The 15278-nt window shown below is 39.6% G+C and overlaps 1 protein-coding gene across 1 annotated transcript in view; it reads right to left on the bottom strand.

The window, feature by feature from the left end:
* TRPM3 (transient receptor potential cation channel subfamily M member 3) overlaps positions 1 to 15278 on the bottom strand; it is a 696557-nt gene that overhangs the window by 65020 nt on the left and 616259 nt on the right. Inside the window, 2 exon segments of the mRNA XM_027839430.1 lie at positions 6610 to 6784; positions 14939 to 15190. Coding sequence (XP_027695231.1) covers positions 6610 to 6784; positions 14939 to 15190 — 427 coding nt within the window.

The raw sequence follows: 15278 nt of genomic DNA, 5'->3' as shown, positions 1-15278 counted from the left end.
GGAGCTTTTTTATTGGTTGTCTCCGATGCCTGTAATGTACTCCTCCTTCATCTTTACCACTTAGAATCCATAGTTTCAATCAAAGCCTTGCTCAAGATCCCTGTTTTCTATTTAAAAACAAAGAACCTCACAAACAGCCCTGCCCCTACTTTCCTGATATTCCCAGTTGCTAATCTCTTCCACTTCCTCCCCCATCTCAGTTAGGTGGCACAGTGGATAGCCTGCTGTGCCTGGAGTGAGGAAGACCTGTGTTCAAATCTAGTCTCAGACACTAGCTATGTTTCTGGGCAAGTTAGTTAATCTCTGTTTGCCCTGGTTTCCTCAGCTGTAAAATGGGAATAATAAAAACACCTATTTCCCAGAGCTGTTGGGATTGAATGAGGTAAAATTTGTAAAACACTTAGCACAGTCCCTGGCACATAATAGGTGCTTAATAAATGCTTATTTCCTTCCCTTCCCCTTGTCCTCACCCCAATCATCTTTTATCCCCAGTCATCTATCAGCAAATTGATATGTGCACATATTGTATTGTTAGATTGTAAACCTCCCCAGGACGGGAATTTTGACTTTCATCTTTGTGCTCCTAATTCCTGGTATGTAGTAGGTGCTTGATAAATGCTTAACGATTGATCTACTTTGTCAAACCGGCTTTTCAAACATAAATTTTGGCCAGCATACCCTATGGCTACTTACATAATAAAGTAGCCAAGTTTTAATGTATGTTTACTTGATTTTGTACATTTTCCCACTTCATTAATATATTTTATTTGTCATTCTCTGCAACACTATTTTGGCAAATAGCTGAAGCTATATCTTCATGGCAATTTTTTTGCTTACACTCATCATGAGTATTGTGAGGGGTGATGGCCAAATGACTCATAAAACAAAGTTTCTTGATGTTTTGGGGAACATGATAATACACCCTCCCTCCAATTCTTTTTTTACATTCTCTTAGGAGAATCTGTGAACCATTCCTTCCACCTGGCTACATCTCCTTATTTCCATCTTTTAATTTTATTTATAGAAAAAAATATCCATATGGATATATTTTTGTTCCTTCAGTATTATATCATTTCATCGGCAATTGGACAAAGATAACACCCTTAGAATATGAGCAGTTAAAAACTGATGTTTACAGATGGTCTAAAAACTAGATAGTTCTTCATACCAGCTTCTCTGTTTTCCAAGACTGTCACAGTCACCATAGAGGCAGAAGGGAACCATATAGGATTAGGGCAATTTAAAAATTTTTATCTGTTACATGAGCTTTCATGGCTGAAGAATTCATCACCCAGTGGCCAGCCTGTTGGTGATGAGCCTTGCTCTACTTGGGAAGGTTTGTTCATAGATAGCATGTGTAGTTTGTCACTGGGAAAAGACAGTACCAGCTTTGGTCTTTTAAGTTAATAAAATTGTTATAAGAGTAAACTGAAATGAAACATTTTCTGATATGTAATTTCCAAGTTTGTACTGGTGTTGTGTTAAGAAAATTATTTAGTTTGCCTTATTTTTTTGGGAGGGGGGGCAGGCAACACTGCTCTATACTCTAGCTGTCAAAAGAAGCTAATGCACCTGGTCCTTTTTTCTTTGATAGAGCTTTGAGTCCATTAGACATAATCAACAACAAATAAACAGGTGCACATGCTGTCCTAAGTTTCAAGAGTTGAATTCCAAAGTTGAAATGTACAACATCGTTCTTCAACTTAATACAAACCAAATAATCCATCATTAAGGCAAGTGGCATATTGGAGAGAAGGCCAGCTTTGGAGTCGGAAAGACATGTCTTCCTATGACACATACTAGCTGTGTGTCTCTGGGCAAATCATGTGACCTCTCAGTGCTCTAAGCAACTCTCTGGGACTATAAATTGTAAGGAGTGTCTGATCTGCAGTCTGTGAAGGGAAGCTTCACAATAGAAGTTCCATATATAACTGAAATTATAAGTTCAAAGCCAAAAAAAAAGAAAGAAAGAAAAAAGAAAGAAAGAGAAAGGAAAAAGGCAAGCATATTTGAGAAACTAGGCATCTTGGCTGTTCAAATCTATCATCCAAAGTGTAGAAAAAATATTTTAAAGTACAATATGGATCAGAAAACCAATGCATTCTTGTGTTTTGGCTTTGTATCTGTTCCCTAGTTTACTAACTAAAAACATTTTTTTTGTCCTTTCAGATCTGTTGACTCAACAGGACTGTTAAAAAAAACCTGAAACAAACTAGGCTGTTTTTTAGGAAGCCTTTTGTAAAAGTAATGAAATGGTGTGGTTAGCTGTGACTCTAAATCTCCTGTTAAAGACTGTCAGACATGATGTTGAGATTAGAGTCAATAAGCAAAAAACGTACCTGACCTGTGCACTAAGTAGTCTTGATAGCTAAATTGTAACACAAAAGGATTGAGAGGTAGTAGGAAGATGTCAAGGTAGAATCACTTTTCAGTATCTTGCTTTCAAATGACTACCTAAACTTGTAAAAATATTCAGGATGTCAGAAAAGAAGTCTAACTTTAGGCCCTGTTTAATGCATCTAAGTGCCATGATTTTTTCCTTCCTATCCTGTGCTTTAGACAGTGAAAAAAGAAGACGTGGGAGGCTGTAACCCTATAAATGGAAGTCCTCTTCATTCAGAGAAAAGATGTCACCAGTTGTCCACTCCCCATGCCCGTTTCGTTGCTAACCAAAAAGATATTTACTAGGTTTCCTCCCAGATCATCAACAAATAGAAGAATCCAACATTTTAGATGTGATGAGATCCCGCCTAATGTTGGTTTTATACACAACACTGACTGGTGCCTATAACATTGCCCATTGTTGCAGTCTTAACTGTTCCCTGTTTGTTCCTTTCCCCTGAGTGGTTTCTCTCCCTCTTGCTCCGAAGGGATCATGTCCAGGCCTGAAAAGTTAATATGTATTTTTTCACATCACCTATCTTTATGTTAGAGCATGTTAATTGATATTGGCAGGGCGTGGTGCCTTCAGTGAGCTGGAGACCAGATGACTTCATACATGGATGCTATTTTGGTTTTTGAAAAACATCTCTTAATTTGACCTGAACGCTTACAGCGATTTGCTCAGAATAGGCCAGTTATGTCCCTATTACTTTAGAATTTCCAGGGTAATGAACTCATACCTATTCCTTTTCACTCCTCCCCCTTCTTACTCTCCACCATGAGGAAGAGTAAAAAGCATGAGCTATCTCATAGGCTACTAGGAAAATTTTCTATTGTCCTCTGGCTGAGTCTTCAAAAACTACTTAGAGGTAAAAGGCTCTTTTTTCCCTGTCATATTATTCTGAGTGCTTCTACCACCCCACCCCTCACTCTTTTTTTTTAAAGCTTTCTTCAGGCACATTTAGAAAGCATCATTAAGTAAGTCTTGTTTTCTGGTTTCTTTGGCCACTGCACAAACTGCTGGAAAAATGATATATTGCACAGAGGTAACCCTGGTTCCCAGAAGTGAGGGTATCAAAGCTGGACTCACTTCTGAGGTGTCAGACTGAAGGTAACAAGTCTCAGTGCATTGTCATACATCCATATACATTCCAATTAAGAGGTTTTTTTTTTTTTTTTTTTTAAACATGAAATGGATGCAGCCATTTTGGAGTAAAAAAAGTTAGACACAGAGCACGTGCATTGGGTTAGAAATGAATTGCTTTGGAGGATGTGTGTTAGAGGTGCAGCATTTTGGGAGAAAAAGGAGAAAGCCCCCACAAAGAGCAAATTTACAGCATAGGCAGACCCTCTGCAGGGTGGTGGGTCCGGGTTGATTCGAGATTCCATCAGCCTGAATGCATGCTTCACAAACCAACCTGGATTTCGCACAGAAAAGAGGCGACACACTTTATAGTAGCAAACCTGATTTGTACCTTTCTCAAATATCTCTCTGCTTGAGGCTCTCTGAATATTCTACTGACTGTCTGGGTGGGGGTGGGGGGGAGAGATCTCTACTCCTACTGAGTTCCTCCCATGTAATCATGTGGAAATCATAGGATCTTAGATTAAAAGTTGAGAGGAAACTTAAAGGTAATCTAGACCACCAACCCCTTCATTTTATAGGTGAGGAAACTGAGGACCAGGGAAATAAAGGGACTTGCCCAAGATCATAAAGGGAGTAAGTAAATGACTGAGCTGGGCTTTAAAACACAATCCAAATCTAGCACTGCTTTCACTATACCCTACTGCCTCCCAAATCAATTCATTAAAGGGACAGATATATTTGAACAAGTTGAACATCAGATTGGGGATACTGTACCACACACATTTGAGAAAGGACAAATACTCTAGAGTATTCTAGACAGAAAAACAGTGGCTGATTTAGCTTAGAACAAGTATAAAGAATACATTGAGGTACATTTCTAAACTTTGGGTAGGATGAGGACGTAAGTAGAAAGGATGGGTGAGGTGTGTCGGGAGTTATTATCTAGTAGTGGGTCATTTCATCAAAGTATCGTTCACTCTATTCCTCAAAATGCCAGTAGTAGGGGGAGGTAATTTATTCTCATGCATGTATGGTATTACAGATAAAATTAATGGTATAGGAAATGCCTTGCCAGACTCCACTCACACAAACGAAAAAAAATTCTTCCATCTTGACAGGTTTTGGGGTTCTAAACTATAATCAGCCCTTCATCAAAACATAAAAATAAATCCTGTTATTCAGCCAGACTGCGATGTTTGTTGCACTAGGCTGGGTCCTTAGTACAACATCAATAAATGGCCACTTGTAGAAGGACGTAGAAACTCCCATTCATAAAGAAACCTACATCCCAATGGACTTCCCGAGGCCTCCTCCCCTCCCCCCCCGCCCCAGTATTCCAATACCTGTAAAAACTAAGGAAAGATTTTGGAAGAATGGAAACCCAGAAAGATAAATGATAGAACCAAGGTGAAAAAAAGCAATTTCTTGGAGACAATTTCAATTTTTTCTCCAAGGGAAAAATAAGACAACAGATGAGTTTTTAACCATTGAACTAAGATTTTTTTTTTTTAGGAACCATGTGGAAAGAGGCTTTCAGAAGGGCTTTCCCTGTTTACTGGAAGTCCTGGAGTTAGGAAGGCACTTTAGTGTCTCTGGGAGGAAGACCCTCTGAAATTACCTCCAGTTTACCCTGTAAACATCTTATATAGACATAGTTGTTATGTATTATCTCCGCCATTAGAACATGAGCTCCTTGAGAGCAGGGGACTGCATTTTACCTTTCTTTTTATCCCCAGGGCTTAGCACAGTGCTTAGTACATAGTTAAGCACCTCATAAATGCTTGTTGACTGGTTGCTGACTTGATAGAGTTAACATTATTCTCTGGAGAGTCAGCTCATCCTCATGAAATGAATATTTGTTTCAAGTAGCCTCGTCGGCTTCACATTTCTTGGTTCAAGAGAAGAATTTATCCAAACTCCAAGGGGATTGGAGATGAAAGGAAAAGGATTTAAAAATGGGGTCTGAAGCCAGTCCTGTACTCAGTGCTCTTAGTGGTGGTAGAATCACACTACTCAATGCTTTAAACTTGATTTCCTGGTCTGAGCCCTTTAAGGGGCAGAATATTGACTATTTCTCTTTTTCCTAATTTTTAATAAGTATCACCACCTGGTTATGTAACCTTAATCCATGCATATAGTCCAGTGCTCATTTGGCTGGCCTGTCAGCAACAATGTTTAAAAATATGTTAATTCAACAATGTAGGGAGGATGTTATTTCTAGAGCTAAGCTCCTCAGGGAAAAGGTGGAAAAAATTGCTCCAAGGATTTGATTCCTCCACACTGAGCAATGCCTTTATTCCTGATGCTTTCTTCCCATGCATTCCCATACCTGGTGGACCCTGACTTCTTCCTTGCAAATTGAAACCTTGAAAAGACTTCTAGGACACATGCATATTCAAGTACCATTAAAAAGGGATGGGGGCCCCTGGAAATCAGCATATATTAGGGCCTTATGTGGCTAGGTCCTGCTGTGTTTTGCTTCTCACATGGTATCACTTCAGGGTATAGCTGCTTTTTACCCCTGGCATACAGTAGCATGCAACTGAAATTTATAACCTAAGTCATTTTCCATACTCCCAGCCAAATGAAACCTCAGGATTTGCCAACTCCAGTGAATTTGCAGGAGCACATCATTTAAGATATTTGGGGAGAGAAATTGAGGAACTGATTTCAGTATATGGAAAACATCCTATAGATTCCTTTTGCCACACTGGAATATTTGTGGTCGTGTTGAATTTGTTCTGAAATAAAATCCATGGATTTAATTTTTTAAAAAGGGGGCAGAGGGGGTGGGAATAACATAGCACATTCCTGATATCCACACACTCAACACATGGTCCTAGGATTTAAAATCCAAAATGGGAATTACTTTTTTTAAAGTAATTCATCTCTTTGAAATTAGAAAATTTGGTAGACCCGAGTCACATAGAGGACACCATCGGAAACAAGCACCCAAGGAAGGTTTCACTACTCCTAGCTGTGTACCTTCTGGGATTGATTTTCCTCCAAGAATCCAAGTTCCGAAACAGTCCTCTCTCTTGAGCCATTTATTGAGAACAAACAAACGATCTTGGAAAAGACATCACCGGATTGAAGTTAAATACCTGACTTTGTTGTATGAGAATCATAAACTTGCTTACGGTCTATCTGGTCTGCAAACACTTCCCCATAAATCATCCAGTAGGGCATGTAGAAAATATTCTTGGCCAGCTTCCACGAAGGCTCCTCATTGGGGAAGAGGATGGCTTGCCTAGCCACCCCAAAACTCATCAATACCACCAGCATAATGATGACAAAGTACATCATGTCTATCATCTAGAAGAGATGGGGATGGGGGAAAAGGACAAGAGAAAACCCACATGGTTAGTTGCTTATAAATGCTGATGCCAATGAAAACACTGTAAATGTATCAATTTTCTGACAAGGAAAGTCTGGAAAGGATTCTATGGCCATAGGCAGCTAGGTGACACAATGGATAGAGCACTGGGCTTAGAGTCAGGAAGACCTGAGTTCAAATACAGCCTCAGACACTTACTAGCTATGTGACCTTGGGCAAGTCACTTAACCCTGTTTGCCTCAGTTCTTTTATCTGAAAATGAGCTGGAGAAGGAAATGGCAAAGCATTCTAGTGTCTTTGCCAAGAAAACCCCAAATAAGGTCAGGAAGAGTCAGGCATTCCTGAAACAACTCAACGTTATGGTCAGGAAGGTCTCCTTGGACACCTGCTAGTTGTGTAATCCTAGACACATAAGCTCCACCTTCCTCAGTTTTCTCATCTATAAGATGGGAATATTGATAGTACCTACCTCCCAAAGTTGTTGTAAGAATCAGATGAGATAATATTTGTAAAGTACTTTGCAAACCTTAAAGCCCTATGTAAATGATAGCTATTATAATAGTAGACAAGCTAGTGAAACAAATATATGTAGGCTCTTAACCATAAAAATGAAGGAAAAGAGAAAGCTGTGTTCAATGAACTCCCCTTATTTTTAATTTAATTTCTCTATTTGCCACTTAGTGTCTCAGTCAGGTCTAGGATCAGAGATCTAGGGCTGGTGCAATGTCTTTCATCCAAGGAGTGACTAGCCCAAGGTTACAGAGTAGGAATTTGTAGAGCCAGGATTGGAACCATGTTTTTCTGATTCCAGACCCATTGATCTTTCTTCAGCACCATGAGGCCTGACCCAAATGAAATGGAAGTACCATAGAGGAGTCATCACATGACCAAGAGTCAAGATCTCAGGTTCTTATATGGGGCCGTTGACAGCTGTTTCTGTGGCCTTGGGAAAGGCAAATATCTTCTATGTGTTTTTCATCCAAGAGCAAAATGGGAATCCTTTTGTTTCTCTTCCTGTGAGGCAAACCAGTGTGGAACAATGGCCCAGGTGCAGATGGAATATTGACGAAGAGCTAGAAAGTCTCAGACTTAAATCTGAGAATGTATTTTAGCAGGGAAGATTTTTAGTTCACTCCAAGCTATGAGGAGCTGAAGATATCTGTTGGTGAATGGGGTTGGGATAATCCATTTAAATGCTCCCGGTGGATCACTTTCCTTTGGCTGAGTTAAACTGCGTTCTATTATAAACGAATAGTGGCCCAAACTTTTCATATTCCTAGGGCAACCTTTCCACTCTGGGGTTAGGGGAGGGAAATCTATGAGGCAGTGAAACTGTGTCTTGTGAAGAGTTATACTCATGTGTCTAGGTGGTGGAGTGGAGACAGTGCTGGGCTTGGAGTCAGGAAGATCCTGGTTCAATTTCTGCCAGACATATGTACTAGTTGTGTGACCTTTGGCAAGTCACTTGACCCATCTCAGCCTCAGTTTCCTTATCCATGACAAAGGCAATAATAATAGCATTGACTTCATGTGGTTGTTTTGAGAATCAAATGAGATGTCATATGGAGAATGCTTTGCAAACCTTAAAGAGCTTTATAAATACTATCTATAGTATCAATAACAATAATAATAATTATGCTTGTTGCTGTAAGATCCTGTAAACCCTGGCTTTGACTCCGTTTATAAACTTTTTTTCAACCTTACCCATTAAGTCTCCTAGGTTTCTACCTATGCCTGACTTTATCTCTAGATAATCACCTATTTTGTATATCTTAAATCGACTTCTACCTGCTTTTTTGAAATTTAACATCAAATAGATGATCCTGGGAAGCAAACTTAATTAAGTAAAACAGGGCAATGACATCCATCCAACCAAGTCTAATCCAGCAAGTATTTATTAAGTGCCTACTGTGTGCAAATCCTTGCCCTCAGCTTACACACTCAAAGAAATCCCAATAATCGCTCTACCAATAAAAATTTCCAATAAAACCTAAGACAGAATTAGAATTAAGAAATTTTTCATTGTCTAATTTGTTTCAATAGCATGCAGGGACTGCAATTTTCCTATGTCCTTTAACAGGTCTGAGGATGCCCGTAGATATTCAATAAGTTTTAAACCAATCCTCAGGGCAACTTCAAAATTAATTTGACGTAGTAGTTAAGGTGGGATGTGTGTGTGTGTGTGTGTGTGTGTGTGTGTGTGTGTGTGTGTGTGAATTTGAATCTGAGGCTCTGGAAACTTTGGCATTTTCTCTATACTGCATCATTGCCTTTGGAAATAGTGAATTAGTTAACTAATTGTTTCTTCTGTTGCACAATAGTTTTAGACATCTCTTAAAGTTCGGCTAACAACTGTGTAGAGATGGTTTTAATGGGTATATCCATGGCAATGTTTTTTTTTCATATTCTTTCTTTTCTTTTGAGTACCACTCTTCCATCATTTATTTATGAAGAGTTCAACCAGGTGAAAAAAGTTCTAACTGGTCTTCCATGTTATGTTTGTTTAGACTGACTAAAGATGGGTGGACAGTGGAGGACATGCATTTGATATGTATTTTCTGTGGCCTCTAGTTCGACTGGGAAGGAGAAGAAAGAGGGGAAAGAGAGAGGTAGCAGTGGCGCACACTGTAGAATGCTGGAAGTGTTGTCAGGAAGACCTAGGTTCAAATATTGCCTCTGACACTTGTGTGCTATGTTAGCCTGGGCAACTGCCTTAGGCAACCCCTTAGAACAAGGTATCAACTAAGTTATTGATGAGTTGTGATCTGCCCTGGTTGAGAGAGTTCTCTACTGGTTCAAAATCACAGAACCTTCATGCATTTCTTCTAGTATTTCTTCTTCTTGTATGTATGTATTTACACAAATATACGTGCATATCTATATTCCAGTAAATGTATGGAAACCATCACTCAACTAAAACTGTTCTCTTCAAACATACAATGATTTCTCAGTTGCCAAATCTGATTTCCAACTCTAACTCACAATTATCCTTTCTGACCTCTATGCTACATTTGACACTGCTGACCACCTTCTCCTGTATACTCTCTCTTTCTTGACTTTTCTTTTTGATACTGTTTTCTCCATTCTCTTCCTGTTTGCTCCTTCTAAGCCTTCTTTGTTGGATTATCACCCATTTTTAGTCCTCTAACTGATGGTGTCTGGCTTTTTGGCTTTGGCTCTTTCCTGAGCCCTCTTCTCACTCCATACTTTCTTGGTGATCTCGTTAACTTTTGTGGGTTTAATTATCATTTCTATTCAGATGACATCCACATCTTTATATCTAGTCTTTGTCTGTTACATTCCAGTCCTACATCACCAACTGTAGGCATCTAAAATTCCACATGTCCAAAACTGAATTTACCATCTTTCTCCTCAAACTCTTTATCTCCTCTTCCTAATTACCTGGTTACTGCTGATAGCACCACCATCCTTTTAGGCATCCAAGTTTGCAACCCTTGAATAAGCCTTGACTCTGACCTCTTCCTTACCCACTCACATCCTATCAGTCACCTCTTGTTGATTCTACATCCTTAACATACTCCATCCATCACCTACTCTCTACTCATACCACAACCACACCCTCATCATTCTTATCTGAACTTTTGCAATAGCTTTCTAACTGGACTCCCCCCCTTTCCAGGCTTCCCTCTACATAAATTAATATGCCCAGTGCACAAATACCTAACCGTACCTCTCCCTTGCTCCAAAAACTCTAGTGGCTCCCTCTTGACCCTACCGAACCAAACCACACCAAACCAACAAAAAAGTCCCTTATGTTTGGTGTTTAAAGCCCTTCACAGTTTGGCTCCGGTCTACCTTTCTAAGCTTATTAAATATTACCCTCATTCACACATTTTTGTCATCAGAATTCCATCCCAAATGGTTAACTTGCTGTCCCCTATATATGACATTCTATCTTCCATCTAAGTACCTTTCATAGATTGTCCCCCAGACCTGGAATGTACTTACTCCTCACTTCTGCCTAGTAGAAGCTTTAGCTTCCTCATGTACCACATCCTACACGAGACCTATCCTAACTGCCCATGTGGCTAGTGCTTCCCCCTCCCTCACCCATAGGAAATATATATGTGTATATATATACACACATGCACATGTACATGCATATACATACACGTATATATACATATATGTGTATGTGTGTGTATATATGGAGAGAGAGAGTTTATTTTTCTGTGTACATGTTACGTCCCCTCAATAATGTAAGCTCTTTGGAGGCAGGGGCCATTTTGTTTGTGTGTCTGTGTGCATTCCCAGTCCAGCACATTTGTTGTTGTTGTTGATTTGATTGGTTGTGACTCTGTGAACCAAGTGTCCGTGGGGTTATTTTTTGGCAAAGGTACTGGAGTGATTTGCCATTTCCTTCTCCAATGTATCCTTTTGTCAGGCAATCAGAAGTTAAGTGACTTGCCAAGGGTCATCCAGCTGGGAAGTGTCTGAGGCTGGATTTGAATTCAGGTCTGCCTGACTCTAGGCCCAGTACTCTATCCGCTGAGCCACCAGCTGCCTCACCTGGCACATAGTAGGCACTTAATTGCTTATCCAGTGCTGAAAGGAATACTCCCCATTGCTTCAGAGGTTCTCAATATCACTTCATCTGTTCAAATTGATGAACTGCTTCCTTTGGGTCATCTTTGGTCAGGGTCTATAAAAATTCAGTCTTCTGACTTAATTTTTTTCCTGTCTTGGGTCAATGACTCAAGCATCTAGCTAAAGACATTAGAAACCGCATATAATAGCAGCAATTCCCAATCCAACCAATATTGCATGTTCAATTTGCTTTCCTCTTTTTATTTGGGACTGGCAGAGGAGTCAGAAAATTTAGACTGTAGAGAGAAAATGCGGTGAATCCCTGCTTATGTTACCTGGGACTGCCACCTGGGCAACATGTTGGTGCCATTTCATGTCATTCACCATAGGGAATAGTTATGTTATAAAAATGGAAGAAGTGCAGCTGAAAAATAATATAGCTGCTCTGGTATGAATTCTCCTTCAGTAGTTTCAAAAGATACTTAAGGATGAGTCAACCTTTCTTTAGTATGTATATGTATTATATGTGATATATAATGATATATATGATTATATGTGTACATGTACACACATATATACAGAGAAAGTTCTATGTGAACTAGATAAATATTGTATTGTAGTGTATCATATGTATGATAAATATGTGTATGTGATATATCTATAGATAATTAGAGTGTTTATTATATATGATATATCACATATAATACACACATAGGATGTGTATCATATGATATATATGATAAATAAATCATCTATATAATAAATGCATACTTTATCAAAATATCCATCTAGTTTATTTGCACCTCTCCATGTATGTATCTCACACATATATACACACACACACACACACACACACATATAATACATACACATTCTACCATCTATCCATCTCTATAGTTATTTATTTCTCTAGCTCTTTTGGACCTTTCCATTTCAGATAACTAGGCTCTCATACTTCTGCTTAAGGTATATATAAGGAGAACCAACTGGATAGGGAAGAATTCTTTTAGAAGAATAAACAGAATATAATTTTATGATTTTCTGATAGCATTATTATCAGTTCTGGGCATTAGAAGATCTTGACTGTGATCTGAAATTCATCATTAAAATCAAAGATGATTGAGTCAGTAGGTGAGGTGGTCTGGCTGTTGAGTGAAGACAATTGCAGCTGAGATTTTGATAATACTTTAATGTTTATAAAGTGCTTTACACAATGATCTCATTTGATTTCCCACAACAATCCTGTGAGATAGATGCCATTATCATCTTCATTTTGAAGATGAGGAAACTGAGGCTCAGAGAGGGTAAGTGATATGTCTTAAGTCATGAAACTATTAAGTGTCTGAGGCAGGATTTGAATCTAGGTCTTCTAAATTTCAAGTCCATTGCTCATGCTTCAAAGTTTCCATTAGAATATAAGCTCTTTGAGGGCAAAGACTGTCTTTCTTTCCCCTTATATTTGTATTCCCCATGCTGCACTTTAGGCCACATTGCCTCTCTATTCCAAAACTGAAATGGAATACAATCTTATAGCGAGTAAGTAATTTGCCCTCGGTTTGGCCAAGGTCCTCCATTTGTGGCGTTAGGGTTGATAACTCTATTTGTATCCAAATGATGGCAGTGGTACAGAGAAAGCTAATGGCAGCTTGGCAAAGCAGATGAGAATGCTGTACTTGGATTTGGGAGGGAGTAGGTTTAAATACCACCTTTGATAATTATTAGTTGAGTGATTTAACCTTTCTGAACCTGTTTTCTCATCTATAAAATGAGGGAATTGGACTCAATGACCTCTAAAGACTCTTCTGTCTCCAAAATCTATGCTCCTATGACCACCAGAAAGCACAGAGCATAGGAACGTGCTCGCCAAGTTTTCATATGATGTCCTCTTAAAAGCACAAAATGAAAATTGAATAAAAAAATTTACATTTTGCATTTGGAGAAGACTCCTCACTTTCTTTGCAAAAAATTGTTAGTGTTGGAGACAGAGGGCAGCTAGGCAGCAAAATGGATAGTGGGCTGGGCCTAAACTCATCTTTCTGAGTTTAAATCTGGCCTCAGATGCTTACTAGCTGTGTGACCCTGGGCAAGTCACTTAACCCTGTTTGCCTCAGTTTCCTCATCTGTCAAATGACCTAGAGAAGGAAATGGCAAACCACTCCAGTATCTTGCCAAGAAAACCCCAAATGGGGTCATCAAGAGTTGGATATGACTGAAACAACTGAACAACAACAACAACTAAAGACAGAGACCCTATTATTTTGCAACTGTTTTATAAATACTCTTTGGTTGCCCAATAGCAAAGGAGCAAAGAAATGTGCACTAAAACTTAAGTGAAGAGTGATTGTAAAAACATCTTGGGTAATTGCTCACAAAAAGGTTTCCACCTTAGGGGCGAGGGGAGAGTACATAGGGCCTGTTGGCAAACTGGTTTTTCACAGAGCATTCAAGGGAATATAGCTCCAGCAGTGTGACAGAGGCAGGTAGCTGTGGAGTGATTCATTACACTAAATGACATGTTCAGAAAAGAGAAAAGTTGCTTTAAAAGCAGCCCTGATGCTCCCCACAGTGGCTGTGGGAGGAAGCAGGCAGGAGGGGATGATTAGCTCCCTCAGCTTTGTATAGGTAGAGTGACGATGCTATTCTAGGGTGATATCCTGGCCGGACAACCCCGATGGGTGACCAAGGTGTGCCAGGGGTAAAGCCAAAAGCTGTAGGTGAGCATTCCTCTACCAGAGAGTGGCCTCAGTGCCTCTGTTGCAAATCCTCCAAATCCCCCTTCCAGAGGCCACAGAGATGAGAGAGTAAAGGGCAATATGGCAGAAAGTAGCATGGCTCTGGAGACAAATTCTGTCTCTGACATTTCCTGTGAGGCCTTGGGCAAGTTACTTAACCTGCTTGAGCCTTGGTTTCTCCATTTGTAAAAGGAGGGGGTTAGAAATGATGGTCTCTGACGTCTTCTAGGTGGCTCTAGCTATTTTCCTTTTTAGCCAATACAATAGAACCTTGAAAAAGTCTTTTCTCCCCTTAGTATCTGGCAAGGCATGGTGGACTCTAGAACATAGAGAGACAATTAAGTTCATTAAGAGTTTTTGGAGCAGAGACTTCCTCCCTCATTGGAAGAATTATTCTCTAGCTATTTATATGGCTAAGTTTAAATTCTAAAGCAATTTAGAGGAGGAGGAGTTGAGTTAGATTGTCTATGTTTGAGCTCTAAAATTCTATGATTCTGTGACCTTGAGGGATGGAGAACAGAAAAATCATAGCCAAGTCTATTTTATACTCTGCCAACTTACCTTAGGACTTCAAGGATCCGTGATTTCATTGGAGTGGGTACTCCCTCCACTGATGCAGATGGCATCCTTTGTAGATGATGTCATAAGCTGTGGCCAAAAATAATCATCACCTGGTGGTCAGCCTTCTGGTGATGAACCTCTCTGCACTTAGCTAGATTGGTCCTTGGATGGGAGACATAAATGTCTGCCATTGGGCCTGTGCATTCCAGCAGATCCAACTAATCTTCATTCTTTTTCTGCTATCACTCCTCCCCTTAGAGTACCCAATAGAAAACAAGAACTCTTCCTTACCATTTTCCCAATCATCATAACGTAAGGGCCCAAGTATTTGTTCACGCCGAAAATGTCTAACAAGCGGATGTACCAGTAAATGATATTAACACAGTATATGACCCTCCCATCGCTTCTGAATGGCTGATCTTGTAGACGAAGGATCATCCCAACAGAAAACAGGAGGATGGCTATGAGGTCTGTGACGTTCCAGTACTCTTGAAGCCATACTTTCACCTTTTGTAATAGCTTTCCAGGCTCTGACATCAAAATCTGAAGGAAGAGGAGAGGGGAGAGAGATTAGTTTCAATTTCTCCCTACTTTTGAAAGGCAGTTGTAGTAAGCTTCCATGTTATGTATT

Source organism: Vombatus ursinus, unplaced genomic scaffold (assembly GCF_900497805.2).
Source record: "Vombatus ursinus unplaced genomic scaffold, bare-nosed wombat genome assembly UNPS02014832.1, whole genome shotgun sequence".
Lineage (NCBI taxonomy): Eukaryota > Metazoa > Chordata > Mammalia > Diprotodontia > Vombatidae > Vombatus > Vombatus ursinus.
The sequence above is the reverse complement of the archived record's forward strand: the minus strand, read 5'-3'. Positions and strand labels throughout refer to the sequence as shown.